The 18,627-nt window shown below is 39.2% G+C and overlaps 1 protein-coding gene across 1 annotated transcript in view; it reads left to right on the top strand.

Moving 5' to 3' along the window:
- Nucleotides 1-18,627, top strand: part of LOC144644632 (uncharacterized) — a 117,329-nt gene that overhangs the window by 87,321 nt on the left and 11,381 nt on the right. Inside the window, exons 24-29 of the mRNA XM_078504161.1 lie at nt 9,634-10,241; nt 14,678-15,349; nt 15,924-16,281; nt 16,488-16,634; nt 17,235-17,351; nt 18,377-18,599. Of these exons, the coding sequence (XP_078360287.1) occupies nt 9,634-10,241; nt 14,678-15,349; nt 15,924-16,281; nt 16,488-16,634; nt 17,235-17,351; nt 18,377-18,599 (2,125 nt within the window). The remainder of the gene's footprint in view (nt 1-9,633; nt 10,242-14,677; nt 15,350-15,923; nt 16,282-16,487; nt 16,635-17,234; nt 17,352-18,376; nt 18,600-18,627) is intronic.

The following is an 18,627-nucleotide window of genomic DNA, read 5'->3' as shown; positions in this document are numbered from 1 at the left end:
GATTTTCATCTCAGTTGCCCATTCAGTGATGTCCTCCATTTTTCGGATGCTTGGTTTGTTTTTCAATTGGCTGCGGTTTGCGGTTTCTGCGGAAGAGAGATAATGCAAGCCGCTTTCTTTTAAAAAAATAACTCCAGACATTAAATGATAGTTAAAAGGATTAAATTTTCACTCTAAAGTTTTAGGCATCATTGAACTTTAATATAAAGGACATCATTTAGCTTGTCACGTTCGAAACAATTTATTAACTCGCTAACTACGTCGCGATCACGAGATAGACAGGCATACTCCTCATCAGTGTATTGACCAGTATCAAATTACAAGTTTAATATTTTTGTAAAGAATAATTCTCATCATCAACTTTTGGGTTGTGGCTCTGAAATCGACAATAAGAATGTGATAAATTTACAGTATCTTATTATGAAAATAGAGGATATTACACGGCGGCGCGAAGATATGAATTTTATTTTCGAGTGGTAAAGCAATATTTTACGAATGAGCGCAGCGAATGAGTAAAATATTGCTTTCACCACGAGAAAATAAAATTCATATCTTCAAGCCAACGTGTAATTTTCTTTTTATTATATAGACAAAAATCATGCATGAATTAAAAGTTAAAACATTTTTATTCGTTCATCAAAAGGTTAAAAACACGAGCGACGGCTAAATATCCAGCCACTGATAATATAATTCACCGTTTTGAAATCTGTTTCTGCTCAAACTCACCCCTTTTCTGATTTCTGATCGCGAAGTCTTGCAGTTCGGCAGCTGAAATTTCTTGATTTTCCATCCCTTCGTCTGACTGACGTCTCCACAAGCAAGAAGCTCTTTTAAATAATTTCAAGTCATATTAAGTTTTCTTCTTCGTGTTAGCATTTTCCTGCTCCTCAGTAAAAGGTTTTATTTTGACTTCAGTGAACTTCATGAATCGATAGCTCGCCATTTCCAACCGGCGTTTGGCAGCTTTGCACAAACAACCGTGCAAAGGCGGGAAATGACGTCATCGATATCCTCACTAGTGAGGATATGGAAAATACGCCACTACAGTCCCGGATGCAGTTTCGTATGAATTTTACGAGTGGTCTATTTTCCAGTAAAACACTCACAGCTATATAATAAATAGAGGATAATACATGGTTGCGCGAAGATATGAAATTTATCTTCGAGTGTTCAAATCGATAGCTTACGAGTGAGCGCAGCGAACGAGTGAGATATCAGTTTTGAACACGAGAAGATAAATTTCATATCTCCAAGCAACCATGTATTATTCTGTTTATTATATAAACCTTCTAATTACGATGTTTTTGACGATTTTCCGAAGATTTCCGACCATTTTCCGAAGATTTCCGAAATTTTAAAAATGTTGTCCGAAGGTTGTACGAATGTTTCCGAACGTTTTCCGAACTTTTCCAAAGATTTCCGAATATTACCGAAGATTACCGAGGAAAATCCGAAGATGTTTCGATTAAATATAGATAAACTTTGGCCCATTGAGCATTGAAACATGGCAAACTCTGCGAGCTAATTGGTCAAAAATGATATCACACGTGTGGATATCATTTTTATCCACGCCTGTGTGATATCATTTTTATCGATTTGCTACCAATCGCTATACCACTGCAGTTTATATAATAATATTTGACCACTTGTCAGTCGAGCGACCGTTCCTGAAATTTTCCAGATATGTACAATGATATAGGTTAGCAGTACACATCCCATTTCCTTTTTACCTTTTATAACGTGCTGTAGTTTTATCTCGTTGTGCTTTCCCGTGAGCAAATGCCAGTATTTTTCCTATATGTTGTTTTATATGGTGGCGTTTCTCTTAATGTAAATAGTAATAGTCGATAATAGTTCCCACACTCTTTATCATCATTCATTTTTTCTATTTCTTTTTTTTTTTTCTGTGTCCCCTGATTTCTTAAATTTAAATTCTTGTTCTTGAAACATTTATTGGGGTTGTATTGATATTTGATTTTAAACAGTACCTTTTAGCCCTTCTATCTGATTGAGCCTGCATTTTCGGCTTGCTCATTTAACTCGGCAGCTGAACTGCATAACATGCTTCGTCGAGTTTTGACCAGGCTGGATTTTTCACGAGCAGAAAGTTTATGATGGTTTGTTTACGCTGGGGGACGATTATTTTCTCATAAATCGAGCGTCAAACTAGTCACTGCGGCTCCCCAGCCGTTCCAAAAGTTTGAATCGCCGTTATTTCAAACTTGCCGAAGTAAACGGCGATAAAAAAAATGAAAATATATTCTATTTAACTACATAGTACATCTTCCAGGGTCAAATCAAATTCATCGAACTTAAGTCTCTTTAGTACGCTGTTGTTTGCGGAAAATGGTTGAGAAATGTACCAAGATTTTAAACGCACGTGCAGAGCCATGGTTCGGGTCATTATACCTTTTGTTTGACGTCGTTCTCATTGCCCAATAGTGCTATTAATTATTCAATTTCATATTAAGGTAGCAGCGTAGCTGCGCGGTTAGGGTGCTTGTGTTATATAGCCCGGAATACCGCTACTTCAGCTTGTTCTGTTCCCACTCGCTCGCTCCCTCCCTCCCTCCCTCTCTCTTTCCGGTGTGTGGTGCAGCCTTTGTTAATGAACGGCTACGAAACGTTGAGCTTTTTGTTATATTTTTTCAACTTTCTATATAGACCAGACAGGGTATCATCACTCTGAGAAGAGAGTTAACGACTACTGGGATAACCTGGATCGAATCGAAAGAGAGGAAGGAGATGGTCAGGCCACTAATCTGCAAGCAGCACCTCAGGTAGGGGACAGGAGTACTAGCCTGCGTAAAGAGACCTCTCTTCCTCCACGCACTTTCAGAATCTTTCCCCGCTCGTGAGGTCCGACTAGAAAAATTTCATACAGTAAAAACCCGCAAGTAAGAACCGTAACTTTTACGAACCTGTTAGGGTAAAATTTGCAAATTAGATACCATTTTTATAAGAACCTATTTAGCCTCAAATTTTGAAACAGGTTCTTATTTCTAAAATTGATATAAAATGTTCACTTTTGGGACATTAGTTTGGACAAAGCATTACTGTGCGTGTATATCATGTCATATTTTTAATGATTGTTCATTTATCTTTGACTGAATGAAGCGAAGCGTAATGAAACAAAAGATAAATGGTTTCTTGAATTCCCAAGCACATGTGCATTTGTCAGAAGTATGTTGTAAGTGCCGGTACGTGATTATGCGAAGAAAGTGTAGAATGTAAAGTAGCTAGTATAAATACGCTGAACAGTAAACAAATTTCACTGTGGATTTTCAACCTTGCGGACAGTTTAATTTTGTTAAATTTTGTTTCCGTTAGGATTTCAGTCTTTTATTTTCCTGATGATCGGCTCATGTGACTTGGTTCAGTTTGTTTATTTGCTTTTGTTTACTCATTTTCCTTGGCCGGGTCAGATGTACACAGTTTGGTTTTTTATTGTCCAAGTGTAAACTATTGTTATCCGGTTTGTTTACTGCCGTTTGTTGTATGCAAGGATATGTGGTTTTGTTTTACAGTTAGTTGTTTAGTTCAATAAATGGGCTATGAATTGTCTGCTTATCCCGCACCGCATTCTGTTTGTCAGTTTTTTGGGTGTGGGGAATTCAAGAATTAGTGCTTCATTTTTACATGAGCACTTTTGTGGTCTGTAAATTTTATACAAGGAATACGCCGAATACCACCAATTAAAAATCTCTATAACAATATTGAAATTTTTTCTTCAGAAATTGAGAACTCATTAGCCTAAATTTGTGTTAATAACCGTTTATGTAAGAACCTGTTCAGGCTAACCTGAAAAATCATAGGTTCTTACTCGCGGCTTTTTACGGTACTAAAGACCTGGCTCTACTGAAATCCGTTAAAGGATCTGTTGTTGTGTTGTGTTGTTCCTACGTCATCAGTATCGACTTCCTTGGGTCAAATCGCAAACGCCTTTCGAACGAGAGAAGAATTCAGTGCATGAGGTGTGACTTCCTGCTTACTTATACGCGCAATGACGGCATGCCCCTAGACTTAAAAACATTAAAAATGAAACCGAAAAAAATTAAATGAAACAAAAAATGAAAAGAAAAGCTTATAACAAACACTAAGTATAACTAAAGCTCACGTATGTTTGTGTAAATGAATGTACTTATTTAAGTTACATTCATTGTAAATGCCCAATTTATGTAACGCTTCTATCTTTCGGTCTATAAAGAAAGATTATATGTTTCAAATTAGACATTACTGTAATCGTTTAGGCAAATGTAGTTATTTAAGTTTTCATTATTTCTTATTTAATTGTATCTTTGACAGAAACGGACAATGAGTTCTGAAATGAATGAACAGATCATAGAAGAACAAAAGGTAGGACAATTTTTCAGTAGAAAGGTATTTTTAGCTTACTGAATTCGAGCTCTAGCCCGTCAAAGAGGACTTTTAATTCCCTCCATGCTGATGTAATTATTAGATGCTCCGATTTTATTTTGTTAAGTATGAATCTCAAGTCTGGACTAGAGATAGTTTAAGAAAAACGCCGAAAATAAGCTCTGAGTTTATTTTAGTTCAAAATCCTTTTTTAAGGATGAGATCATTGTCGGGAAGAATTGTGTTGTCGTGGTTACGCATTTTGCGTTTTAAAATTGAAACTGTGAAAGGGAGCTTCTCTGAAAAGGACATTCTTTTCTTGATAAGGACATTCTTTTCTCTGAAAAGGACAGTCTTTTCTTGGCAGGGTGTTATTCTTTGCAAGAGGGGTTATTGTTCGGAAGTGTATTGTTCTTCTTTCTTTACTATGTACCTCTATGTTTCTATGTAAAATAGAGACGGGCTGTGCTACCTTTGGAAGTGCGAGGCAAGAAGAAAAAACGAAATATGGCAGCGCAAATAGGAAAGCAAGCAGTGGAAAAACAGTTAGAGATCATGGGGGAACAGCAGCAAAAAGCCGCGGAATTTGTGGACAAAAAGGTAAAAAACATATTGCAATTACTTTAAGATATTTCACAACGTATTTCTCAAGCTCATTTGAGTAGCCGAGCACGCGAGAAAATAGCTCGGAGAGATTATTATGAGATTATTTGGAACAAAAACAAATGCTCGTGGGTTGATGGTTCATGGACACACCGTTGACATATCACCATTTCTGAGAGGGAACGGCTTATGAAAGTTTCGGCGTCGTAGGATAAATCCCCTTTTCAAAATTGCGAAGAAACCTCTTGATGGTGCCCCCCCCCCCCCCCCCCCCTTCCCCTTACATCCGAAAGTTAAAAGCGGTATTTCGGTGTATTTTCAGTTGGACATCAACATCGTGCCAGACAAAGGCTGGAAAACAGAAGATTTGTTTGTTCCTTCTGGTTTTCACATTGATGCTGAAATTACTGGAGAAGATGCGAAACAAGAGGGAGAAAAAGGAGAGCAACCATTCATGTTTCCTATGGGAGTAGGCGGAATGATAATGAATGGATGTTTTGGCAAGAACTATCAACCAGGCGATCCGTGCTATCAAGCTACGTGGAAAACTACCATTTGCCTGGTAAGCACACCTTGCAAACTTTTCTGTGAACGAGAACACTTAAGCAGCTATTTTTGTATTGTTCATTCGCTTTTGCCCGTGGTTTACTGCTTAAGAACAATTAAAGTATCACAGCTACGAGTGGCACGACCACATCAAATGTGATAAAGACCTTGAACTAAAGGAAAAATTTAAAGCGTCGTGACTTTTCAGCCAAAAGAAAGCCTTCCCTAGCCGGTGTTAACTTAATAAAAACCTTCCCGGTCTGGATGAGAACAATTGATTATTAATAAGTGATATTAATTTGCAACATAGCACGACCAACAACGCACGTGACACCTTGGTAAAGCTTATATTGACTTCATAATCACTAAAAGATAAAGTGCTGAATGTCGATTTTGATGCCACTTGAGGCAGCTGGAATAGTCTTTATTGACTCCTCGTAGACTCATCAACTTTTAAAAAGTGACACAGCTGAATTTTTGCCATTTACCAAATGAGATTTTATGAGAAATAATCACTTTTATGTGAAATAATCACTTCAATTACTTGTTAATAGAATCTTATTGACGGCGCTACCTTTATCGGAGTTGGGTTTGATGGCCGCGGTGACTTCAGTTCCGAATCACGGAAGATGAGCATTGTGCAACGATCTTGCAAGGGAAGAGCAACGTAAGTTTGTTAAAGAAATAAAAGCCAAAAGGCATCGCAGAAATTACTTAACCATCGATTAACTTTATAATTAGTTTATAGTTAATTGCTGTTTTTCACTGTCACGCCAGTAACGCTACTGTCACGCGCTGCTAAGAAAATTCCAAAACTGTTGAGTCAAAAAAATCAAAAATATTACAGGTTGTGGACAATTGCTAGACAGTCAACGTTTCCAATTCTTAGGTCTCTATGGTATTCCGCACTTGAGTTAATCCGTCAAAATGTTTTACACAAATTTAGAGAGCTCAGTATGGAAACGCCATGTTGGACTGAGTCCATGGGAAGGACTCCAAAATGGCCGCCGGAAATCAATGAAAACATCTGACTTTTACTTCTGCTATAAAAAGCGGTCAGTTCACCTTCATGAACACGTAAACTTTCCACATTTTTTTTTTTCTTTTTTTTTTTTTTTTAAAAACTCCTTCTTTTTTTTTGAAGGGGTTTGGGAAAAATGGGAAACAAAAGACGAGAAAAAAAAAAAAAGAATATATAAGAGATTATTTCAAGAAATATTTATAGAAAAGAGAAAATATTTACAATAATTTTTATTTTCTCGGCTGAAAGTTGGCTTGTCAGCGCCGGCGCTGGCGTGACTTGTTTTCTTGACAGCCGTGAGCCAATCAGCGCATTGGATATAATGACGTATGTCACGCCTGCTATGGTTCGGAATTTCTGGCTATGATGTTTTAGATTGTTAAAAATGACAGGATGAGGCATTTTCTTTAAATATGGGTGACAACCTTCAAGCGGCCATTTTGATATCGTGTGGCGCGAAACTCCAAATTCAAAATGTTATATCTTTAAGACGGCGGATCTAATAGCCAGTGAAGGATAAAAAGTCAGGGGTATCTCGATTTTGGATTTAAGTATTTTGTTGACGTCATATGAAAACCACAAATATGCTTCATGCAGCAAACAGAAACTGCCGAGTACAACTGGAAAATGCCCGAAAGTGGCAGAAAAAAAAAAGTTTCAAGTTTAACGTATTGGAACCGAGACACTTGCGTTGCCTGTGTATTACAATGCAGTTAATTTCGAACAGAATATGCCCACTCAAAAAATCAAAACATCATTTTCGTTATACAGTTATGTGAAATTGTTGTTTTCTATCAGTTTAAAATAAAGGATAACGACTCACAGTTATTCCAATTAAAAAAAGCCTTTTGACATCATAAAGTTATATCTGCTCTTTTAGATACGATGATTTGGACGTCCCTGACACCATGAATGTACACGGTGTTTATGACACAAGCGCTACAATGCAGTCATTTTACAGCCGAACAGAATACCAAACATTTCTTCAACGTCAAGCAGGAATGGCAGGTTCGGCTTTTGGTTTTTACGCCGGTGTGAAAAAGGCCTGGGGAAGTTCTACCCTCAGTGGAGGACAGCAATACCTGGCACTCTTTTCTATCGACATTGACAGGTAAGCCTGCGATGGCCAGAGGGCTCAAAACGAGCGGCGAAGCGGCGAGAGGAATGGGGACGATAGAGTTTTCACTTCCTCCTCTCAATTTCTCTCGTGGTTTTGCCGCACGTTTTGTGCCTGAGCGCGTTGGATACTTGATGGGAAATAGCGCTAGCAGATTGTAGATAGTAGGTTATCTATCACAGCTACAGGACAGAGCGAACGACTTGCGAACAACTACATCAGTTACGTGAGTACTGTCAGACGAATACGCCAGCAAATATGGTTCAACGACCGCTACACGAGTCTTACAGCCAATAACATCACGGCTGAACTGACCAATCAACTTCAACGGACCAGACATATAACATCATCGACTGACAACAACTTTTCACTTGACTCTGAAGATGGCTTCCGCTCAGGTTGTCGAAACGTCAGTCACCAACAACAGTTCTTCCCAGAACTACTCTCACCCGGACGATCATACTTTACGACCTACTGATACTCCTGGGTTCAAACCATTTACCATTTACTACAAAGATACTTCGTTCGTAACAAGGTTTCAGAACATATCAAAGACTGTTCCTTTTTAGTTGATGATGTATAACATTCCGGTAATAGAGAGAGACGGTTTTAGTTTGTAACCAATATAAGGCCTTGGTTTCTTTTGAAAATTCGTTAATTGAGAACTTATATTTTAGCAAGAATACCCAGAAGAATACTTAATATACAGTGAACGTGCTTTATAAAAATACATCGAGTTACTCGCAGCTGTACATGATAACCGATTGTAACCGTTGCAGTACAAATTAGTTTTGAATTTGTTGTTGTTGTTGTTGTTGTCCTACTTTTTCATGATGCAATATCTATAAGCTGTAGAAATAAAGATTTCTTTTGCCCCAAAGAAAGATAATTTCATAAAGCGCCGACTGTTCCTCGCGAAACTTCGAATGGAGCCGTTCATTATAATTCAGTGCAAGGTATTTTACTTTTTTAGGTATGAAATCTATTTAGACGAAGTAAAGCCAGACGATCTCAGTGTGAACTTCCTTCAGGAATTCATGGAACTGCCGTTGTCGTATTTAGCTCCTGGGGCTGCCATCAAGTTTCGTAAGTACCTGAAGTTTTTATTTCTTCCATTATAAATGATTTTTAACCATCGTTAAATATTAAAATATTTAAGTTTCGTAGAATTGCCAAAATCATCCTTTTTTATATAACATAACTTTACTGTGTTGTAAAGCTAATGTTAACCTGGCGTAAACCTTTGCATTTTTTAAAGCTGATCTTTATGCCAGCTTTACATTCAAGTTTAAAGGAATATAAAGAGACTCCTGAGTCTTAACTCCAAGTTTAAATCACATTTACAGACGGTGGCGTAAAGGTCTGTTTAGAGACCTTTAACAACATTTAATTCATACCTTAAAGCTCGATAGCTTTAAAGTTGATAGCTTTAAGTGAGAGTAAAGCCAACTTTAATTTCCGTAAATCTCAATTTTCACAATGAACATGTCAGATTCCTGGCGGGGACGGAGGTTACTTGTGGGTGGGGTCGTTCGCTGGGTTTAGGAAACCCTAATCCGTCTCCGACCATGAAAAGCTTCTGAGCTTTTTAAAATTTAAACATTTTGGAAATTTAAAATTTTGCTGCTACATCTCAGACCGGAAGTGAAGACAAGACGATGTTTTATTCTTAAATTCTCTCCTCAATACTACTAACATCGGCTATTTATTTTCGCACTTTATAAAACGACCTGATTTAGATTAGTAGAAAAATATGAATTGTACATATTTTTCACCCATTCGGCTACCCCATCTCAGACTAAAAAGCCAAATTGGAACGTCATCACTGATCTAAGGAAGATCAATAAGGGGACCCCATCCAACAGCACCTACTCGTATAGCGTACCAACTCCCCCCCCCCCTCCCCCCCGGACAGATTCACTACCGAGCCCATGACTGAACCTCTGTGTGAGTGAATATTACTGACTAAATTGCTATTTACCTATCCCAGAGGATTTCATTCTTCGTTGGGGAACGCACTACATAAAATCTGGAAAGTTCGGCGGCCGGCTTCAAATTTTTAAATCCATGGAGGCTAACCAGGTCGCAAGCAAAGCAGAGTTCAGCCAAGTAATGGAGGCGGAGTTCAGAAGCCTGTTTGCAAGTTTCCATGCCAAGAGTGAAAATAAAGGAGGAAGCAGCCAAAAACAACAATCGAAAACTTCTTCTACCTCCATAACTGTTGAAGGGGGAGACCAAGAAATTGCCGCCATTATCTCAGATGAAAATTCGCCAACGATAAAAAATGAAATCAAGCAATGGTTGGAGTCAATTCGTACTTTTCCCAAGCCTTTCAAGTTTATGGTTGCACCAATCACAGATCTTCTAAAGTTCAACCCTTTATCACTGTTTGCTGATGAAGAAAGAGACTGGGGCTGTGAAGCACATCCAGCTGACATGAAAAAAGACCCAGACACCGGAGAAAGTTACTACGAAGTCAAAATCAATGGAACATTAGCAAAAAAGATGTGTCCATACAAAGACCGAGACGATTTGATTTATGTGATCGAGCGACGACGGGACAGCCTCGAAAGAGCCGTTGGAATCTACATGGAAGAGGTAAATTATTTCGTAATTAACAATTATTCGCCGAAGGAGAAATGATTATTCAACAATAATCACTGAGCCTGAGGCGAATAATTGTTTTAGTACTGATATTCAGAGGTGAATATCAAGAACTGCAAAATAACAACAGAAAACACGAAAACAACAAACACAAGTGCTCGCTTGCAAGCGAAGCCAGTTTAATTCATCGATTGAAATCGTAATTTACATTCGAGTTTAAGCAAAAAAAACGGAACAAACAAACACTACGAAAAAGATAGATATGTTGTACCTTTGTTTAATCATTGGTGACTTCTGAGCAATTGTGTGAATCCTCTCGAAATGACTAGCTCCAATGAGAAGAGAACTAAATAATGTTTTGTCGGTCGATCTGAATTAGTTTAATTTTGAAAGGCCGCGTTAGATCTCCAAAACCACCATGTTTACGATCAATTCTAATGCCTTGAAAAACCATCTCTTGAAAATATTTTCGGTCCAAAAGCCTTGGTAGTTAATTTGCAAAATTCCCAATGTTTTAAATGTCCAGGACTTGGAATGATTTCTTTCAAATAAGGGAAAATTTTATTCGGCAAATGCCGCCGTGTTCACTTGCCTGAATGGCAAAGGTCCCATGGCTTAGTAACCAAACCTTGAGAAGATATATCCACCGCCTAGCGCGGTGAATATATCACCATAAACCGAGCATCTCGACCAATCGGAATAGCCCATTCTTGAATTCATCTATGGAAATTATACTAATTAATCTTATAATTAACTCTCTACTGAGGTCCCCACGACGGTAATAGAAGGAAAATGGCTGGATAGAATCTTCCTTGGCTTTTCGTTTTTTTACGAGTGACTTTATTTTTCTCAGTAAAATGGGATGGCGACCGGTTGAATACGATGTCTATATGAAGTGATATGATTTCATAGAATATGCCATCTTGGATCATGCTTCCTTTCTTGTCTGTGATCTGAAATGGCTCAGGCTTGAATAGTGAAGACATCTTTTTCTGTTTTGGTTGTTTTTATCAGTACTTTGTCACCAACATTCAGCTTGGTGCTTTTGGCATGGCTGCACTTGTCTGCATACTCTTTCATCTTATCCTTTTTTGGCATAAGCTTGTCTGTTCTCTGGGGATGTCTGACCATACTGCACCAAAAGTAATGTGGACTTGAGTTTTCGTCCATTCAGCAACTCCGAAGGATACTTTCCGGTGGTGCTATGAGGGGTAGCTCTGTACTGTGTGTACTGTCGAAGAAATTGAGGTGAAAAACTCTTGCTTCCAGTTCTTGCTTGAATGACGGCTGTCCTAATTACTTCTCTAGTGTCTTCATTATCCTCTCTGCTCTCCATTTGCTCTGAGTCATTCAGTTGAGTGGCAAACAACTAAAAACTTTCGCTGTTGAATGGTGGACCATTATCTGTTCCTACTTCGTCGGAGCTTTCTTGCCTGGCAAAGATGCTGTCAACGTGAGGAATCACTGCCTTTGCTGATGCTGACCTCAAGATTTCAACTTTTGGATACCGACTGAAATCACCAGTCACGACTAGCAAAGTAGTCGCCACTTGAAAAGGGGCCCACAGAAGTCCACGGAGAGCTCTTGCCATGTGCCTAGTGGTAAAAGGGACATTTATAGAGGTTCACATACTGGTTTTGGATCATGGTTCGCAGCTTGACACAGTAGGCACCCTTTGACTACTTGGAATCCAGACTGAACCTCTCGAAAGACGCTTCGTGTTGACAATCCCCTGATGACCACTGTGGGCTAGCATAATTATTCGACCTCGTAGCTTCTCAGGAACTTTTATGCTGATTCCTCTTAGAACCACGCCATTTGATACTGGCCGCTCCGATCCTGTTTGATCTGTTGGTGCTGACTGACATATTTTCTAGCCTCGTTACACTTTTGAGTTGCTATCACTCTTGTTAGGCTCTGCAATGTTTCATCAACTGCTGTCGCATCTTTAACTTCTTGAAGCGTAACTGCAAGGTGGCCCGCATTATTGGTTACAATGTTAATATAGGCATCAACACTTGATAAAGGGTGGGCATCCTGCGATTGTTTGCGTCCGGATGACGACTCGTGTAATCAGCTGGATTGTTTGCTCCTGGCTTGTAAACAACATTATTTTTGACTGTAGAGACTTTCGCAATCAGTGAGTGAGCGGCTGGCACACACTACAATGGTTTTTCCTCCATCTACAATGGGTAGCCTGATTAGCCGCTCTCACATCGACGCATATATTTCTGTCTTCGTTGGGGCCACCACTATCGGAGAGGCCCAGGGGCGTGGACCTTCAACTTTTTCTATGATATGTCAAGTTCCTCTAGATGTTTGAGCTCACCCTCGACTTGGTCACGGATGTCAAATGATGATCTGCGGTACTTCTGGGCCAGTGGTTTTGCGCAGTCATTAACATGTAATTTTGCAGTTTTGCCTTTCATCTTTCCAAGCCCACCAAAGCAATCTTTGTAATCCTCAACGATGTTATCGACTTTGGGTGTCGACACACTGTTTATTATGTGAAACAGTTCGAGATCAGTTTCTGTCTCGTAACCTAACAAATTTCCATCAAATCAATCAACAACGCAGAATTGCGTGACCGGCGATTTGCTGGTCACTCCGGTCTTAATTTCGGCCTCAAACTTGTCAACGATTGGTAAGTGCTCAATAGATCTCTAACCAAAGATCTTCTTCGAGGTAGGTATAATGTAGGTTTTCCAGCTGATTGAAGAAGCATGTGTCTAATGACATTCATTCCCGCTCCTGAGTCAATTTCAGTTAACGGTTGTATCCCAAGTTGTCACGCATGAAAAGGTGTATTCTTCATCGGTGGATTCATCGCAATGTTTCTTGTCCGCTACACAACCGGTACCTTTTTTGGAAGTTAATCTGCTTCTGCATACTTTGGTGAAGAAGCTTTCCTGTGACACTGTTTGCCAGTTTCATTCAGTGTTGGACACCTCCTTTGTGAGGTTAATTTTCTCCACACCTGTAACACATCGTGTTTTCAAACTTAAGCTTTTCCTCTTTTACTGTTTGGACTTCCGCTACTTTGGCTAACATTTCCTGTTCCTCGATGCTTTTAACTTGTTTTTCAGACATTCCTAGACCATGACCATAGTCGAGTATGGCTTTGAGATCCATGTCTTCTCGTAGAGCTCTTCGCCGTAATCGTGAAGAAAACGACAGGACTATATATGTGCGACTTGATTTCTTCATCTTCGTTGCTAAACTTGCATGTTTGAGCCAGACGCCTCACGTGCAGTATAGTAGGAATCTAGCGATTCACCGGAATTCTGAGTAGCATTTCTGAACATGTATATTTCGAAGGTCTTGTTTACTTTTGGTTGAAAATAAGCATTCAAAGCAGTTGCTGCTTTCGCAAAGTCCTTCTCTTCTCTCGATCTGGAAGAGTTTCAAATATGTCGCTGTCTTCTTCACCAGCGAAGTAAAGAAGCAGCGCTCTTTTGCAAGTTGCCTCTTTCACGTCATGAGCGACGAAGTACACTTCGAAACGTCTCAGCCTTTTTTTCGAACGCGGGCCTACTGAAGCATTGTCTTCATGGACGGAAAATGAAGGAAATGGAGGTAAGACATTCGTCCTTTCGATTCGGCAATTTTGTAATCGACTCGTGTAATATTTTGAGGTAATTTTCCGATTTAATCTTGTGACTACAGTATATTAGTGTTCAACTTTGGTTTCCCAGCTTGCTCAAATGGCGGTCAGCGCACGTGGTGTAGAGAACTAAACATGATTTAACATTGTTTACCCAGTCTATTCGATCCAAGGTGACGACAAAGTGGAGTGCATGATGTAGTGGAGTTTGCTTGAGTTATCCTCGTCGCCAATTATGGAGTCTTGTTATGGAGACTTGTTCTTTATTCTCCAACACAGTAAATGCAGTAATCCTTTCAATACTCTAGTGCGCATGACAGTAACGCAATACCACGACACTACAGTATCTACCACAAAATCTCTAAGAGACAAATCCTAATCCCATGGATTCCAATAGGTAGGATCCTATGAGAAGGGTGGCACTGCGTGTAAATGTACTTAAAAGAGCGCCTAAAAGAGAGTTGTCAGCAAGATATTTTGGAATCGTTATAATCATTCCTCATTGTAAAAGCATGGTTGATAGAGGGAAATGGTTAGAAAGCCTGGCAAAGTTCTTTGTTGTATGTTTTTGTTCGCTATTTTGTGGGTTGACCCTGCAAAAAACCTGACAAAATACAATAGGTGGTGACGTGTGTTTATGCAACCAATAGAAACATTGCGATTACGTTACTCATGCATAGTGTATAAAAGCAAAACAAAAGAGGTGCAGGGTCGTGACCCGTCCAACATAAAAAACAATAGGTTCTTACTCTTAAACATAGGTTTCCTAACCATTTTCCTCTATTACTGAACTCTGGTAAAAGTTTTGAATTTTTTCTTCTTTTAGGGTCCCATATCGGTATCGGACATAACCCTACCTGCTGGAAGACCTGGTTGTCAGACGGAGAATTTTAAGTTTCAAGCAAAAGCCGGCAAACCAAGTTGGGATGCGATAATAAAAGATGAAACGATTTTTCTGGTTGTCTTTAGCTCAAACGTACACCTAGTCGGATCATTTAAAGGACCAGTTGCTATAACGCCCCGCATGGAAAGGTACGTGCGATATTTCAACGGTGAATGGTTCGCTAGTACAAATCATGACGACATTGATATGACTTCTTCGTGCAGTTACGGTGGTGAAAATAATAAGATTTGCATCCTCGGACTGGTCTTGACATACAATCCACGAAACGGATATCTCAGTTTGACAAATGAAGACCTCGATGCTTCAAAAGAAGCTTTTCAGGATTTGGCACCGGCCAAAGTTGGCACGATTATGGCACATGCTGAATGGCCAGCTAAAAACATCTTTCAGATGGATACGGTAGTTGGCTACCTTCCATGTAACGTGAAATGGTCCAACGCCTTACGGTTTGACCCTAGCAACAAAGAAGGAAAATGTCTTCACTTCACGGCATCATCAAAGGGAACTGTGTTTGTCATATTCGCCGCAGTTCCGGAAATGAAAAATACGTGGTATTATGTGCAAATATCGTCTGCAGGTGTTGGAATATTTAAGGTAAGACTGATACTTAATATAGTTGGCTAAAATTACTAAAAACTGGTGATCACCTTATTTGCAAGATTGAACAGGGTCTCTTTTTTATGGTTTACAGCAAGGCAGCGCTTTATAACTTTATAACTTTGGGAAATCCAAATATCGCAAACTAAATAGATCAGAGGACATGCACAAATGTCAGATAACAAAGACCATATCTGGTATCGTAATAATTTATTTCAATTTTTAAACTCCTTTTAATTTCTTGAGTATATACATATAAAACATGGCCTGTATCCCTCGCGCATTCTCCCTTGTCGTTATTGCGGTCGCAAATCATTAACTTGGCCTTTACTTGGGTTTTAATCAGAATTATGTGGTGCAGGTGGTTGGGAGGGGGTGGGTCCAAATCGCACACGGGGCAAAAATTCTCCAGTAATAACAAATAAAAAAGTGAGTAAGTAAAATAAAATATAGGAAGCAATTTTAAGTTTATATAAACCGCCAATTGATTTTTGAATGCCAAGTATGTAAATTTAATCGGAAAGCAACTTCATTTTATAGCTGATTACTCATGTCTTGTCATTTTTAACAGTCTCAGAAACTCATGGTTTCCACCGTTGATGTCAACGCAGTCGGCTTGGGTTCTGATATTCTCTACCAGTCCTACTTTGTATGTGTAAAAGAAACCAGAGCAAGCACCGTGATTGAGTACGGAAAAAGTCAAGGGACGACTGAGTTCGGTGACGTCTACTTGGCAATGATTGACAGAGACAATCCATCGTCTGTCCGTTTCTACTCATTTGGAAATGGGGAGAAGCCATTGGAGGTAATTGACGCGCACATCATATCACGTCACCTGACCAAAGCCAACTGTAGAGGAGACACTGTGCTTGATAAAGAAATGAACATGTGCGTGCAAAATTGTCACGAGCTGTGCGATCCAAACCAAGGTAAGGAAATATCTCTAATGAAACACAGCATTGTTATCCCTGTAATTCATTGCGATTTCCAATTGATCATAGCATCCTGTTACATGAAAAAATAAATTGGATTTCTGTGAAATGAAACAACTTATAGTCTAGTATTGCTAAACATAGGTCCCAATGTCCAAATAACGTTTTGGGTTTCTTTGATTTTATTTTATTATTTTTTTAAGGATGTCGAAGAACCTCAAAGGGCAAACCTCTGGCTACCGACTGTAATGCATGCCGCTATGTAAAGAAAGCTGACACGGGGGAATGTCTTGAGAAATGCCCAGAAGGCTGGGAGAAAAATGAAGACATTTGTGTTAAAAGCGAACAAGGTAATTAAGTCAGTGTAATAAGCAGAAAATGAAATCAGCAACAGCAACTTCAACGCAAAATACAAAGGAAACCAAAACAAGACAGTTTCTGAACATATAACCCTTGCCGGATACGTTTTACTCTCAAAAAAGTTTGAAGTTTAGGAAATACGCGCGTATGTTTTTTTTTCACAAGCTGAGTAGTTTAAAGAAACCGAGATAGTAAATTCCCAGACGCATTTGTTCTATTTCATATCAACTTCCCGTCACTGGGGCGCTTCCAGTTGATAATTAACTAATGTGTTGCCCGTCAGGCAGCACAACTATGTATTTACTTTGTGTCTCTAAATTAATAAGGTTTTGATACTTTAACAAAGTTATCGATCCATCCATCTGGCTGGCCGTCCATCCGTTTGTCCGTTTGTCCGTTTGTCCGTTCGTCCGTTCGTCCGTTCGTCCGTTCGTCCGTTCGTCCGTTCGTCCGTCCCGACTTTCTGTCTGTCTGTTTATCTGTCTGTTTTTCTTTCTGTCTGTCTGTCTATCTATCTAACATTTTTTAGAAACTCATAACTTAGCCTATTAAAATTTCAGTAGAAATTCAGATTCTGAATTCTTCTCTAGAAATGGAGGCATGTGATTCGGACCCGTGCTTTAATGGAGGGTACTGCACAAACGAAGCAGAAGGAAAATACAGTTGCCAATGCCAGAGTGGTTGGTTTGGAGAAAGATGCGAAACTGGTAAGCTACAGTTGGCGTTATGGGTCTTTTAGATCTCAGGTTTTTGACGCTTTTTATTGTTATTATACCGTTGCATCCAGGTAAACAACATCTTGGGTCAATTTGTAATTTTTGAAGTCTGGCGACAGCACAAATTAAACGTCGATTTTTTTACGTCAAAATCTGGAGATAAACTCTGCCTATCTCTGGCTCTGCTCATGTAAAACTGTAAATCTGTAATTACTGTTGCCATCAAGGGGTTTTGTCCGGTCAGACGGCATATTCATACTGTAAGTATTTCTATATAAACGTTCGGACTACAGTGATGCCTCCTCAAGTTTTGGCCTTGCTGTTGGGCCAAAACCCCACGAAATTAAACTACTTATTAACCTACAATAAGTGACAAAAGTGTTGACACATTTTCGATTTGCAATTTCATTCTTTCGCCCCTCTTTTTAACCCCACCCCCCCCCCCCCCCCACCCATAACCCTTTCAATGTTGTAAATTGTTTTTGGAGGCCCTTTGCTACAATCATACAACATTTGCATGGGGGAGAGGGGCTTTTTTTGGCGGATTGTGATGAAAATTAATAACTAGCGGTAAATTTGGCATAGAAACTGCGAGGCGAAGCCAATGTGTCAACTACTTTTACAAAGCACACTGAATGTTTGGTTCAGGAGTATTTTTGATTATTTGAAGTTTTGTTGAGAAAATAAGGATTGAATGGGTAAGATCCCATCCATAAAATTTAGCGTGTTGACTCCCGGGGGTAGTACTTTCCGTTTTTTTCTCTTAGGGCGTTCATTGGGGCTTCTGCAAAGATACTACAGTGGTCAATGTTCGTTCCATTGTTTAAAGGCACCCAGCAAATTTTAAGATTATAAGGTGCAATGCACGATTTTCAAGTGCGAAACCTAATTTCTGGGAGTTAAAGATTAATGTTTAACAAGATCTGCGGCATCATTTGGCAGGAAAATACTCCCATTTGTCTCTGAAGTTCTCCAAGATAAACAGAAAGAAATGAGTTTTTGTGTATAATTTCTAGTCCTAGGCTACGATCTGTTGTTCCCGAAAAAAGGTACCAGTGATTACGTCATCATAAATAATTTAATGCCAAGTCTAACAGCCGTGACAATTTGTCTGTGGATGAAAGTCACTGATACGGGAAATAAAGGAACACCACTAAGCTATGCTGTGCCTGGGTCAGACAACGAACTGGTCTTGTATAACTACAATGGTTTTTCTTTTGAGGTGGCAAGCACTTCCAGGTATTAACATTTACAAGCTAACATTCTA

This window comes from Oculina patagonica, chromosome 2 (assembly GCF_052425735.1).
Source record: "Oculina patagonica isolate OP01 chromosome 2, crgOcupat, whole genome shotgun sequence".
Taxonomy (NCBI): Eukaryota; Metazoa; Cnidaria; class Anthozoa; order Scleractinia; family Oculinidae; genus Oculina; species Oculina patagonica.
This window is presented reverse-complemented; position numbering and strand designations above follow the sequence as displayed.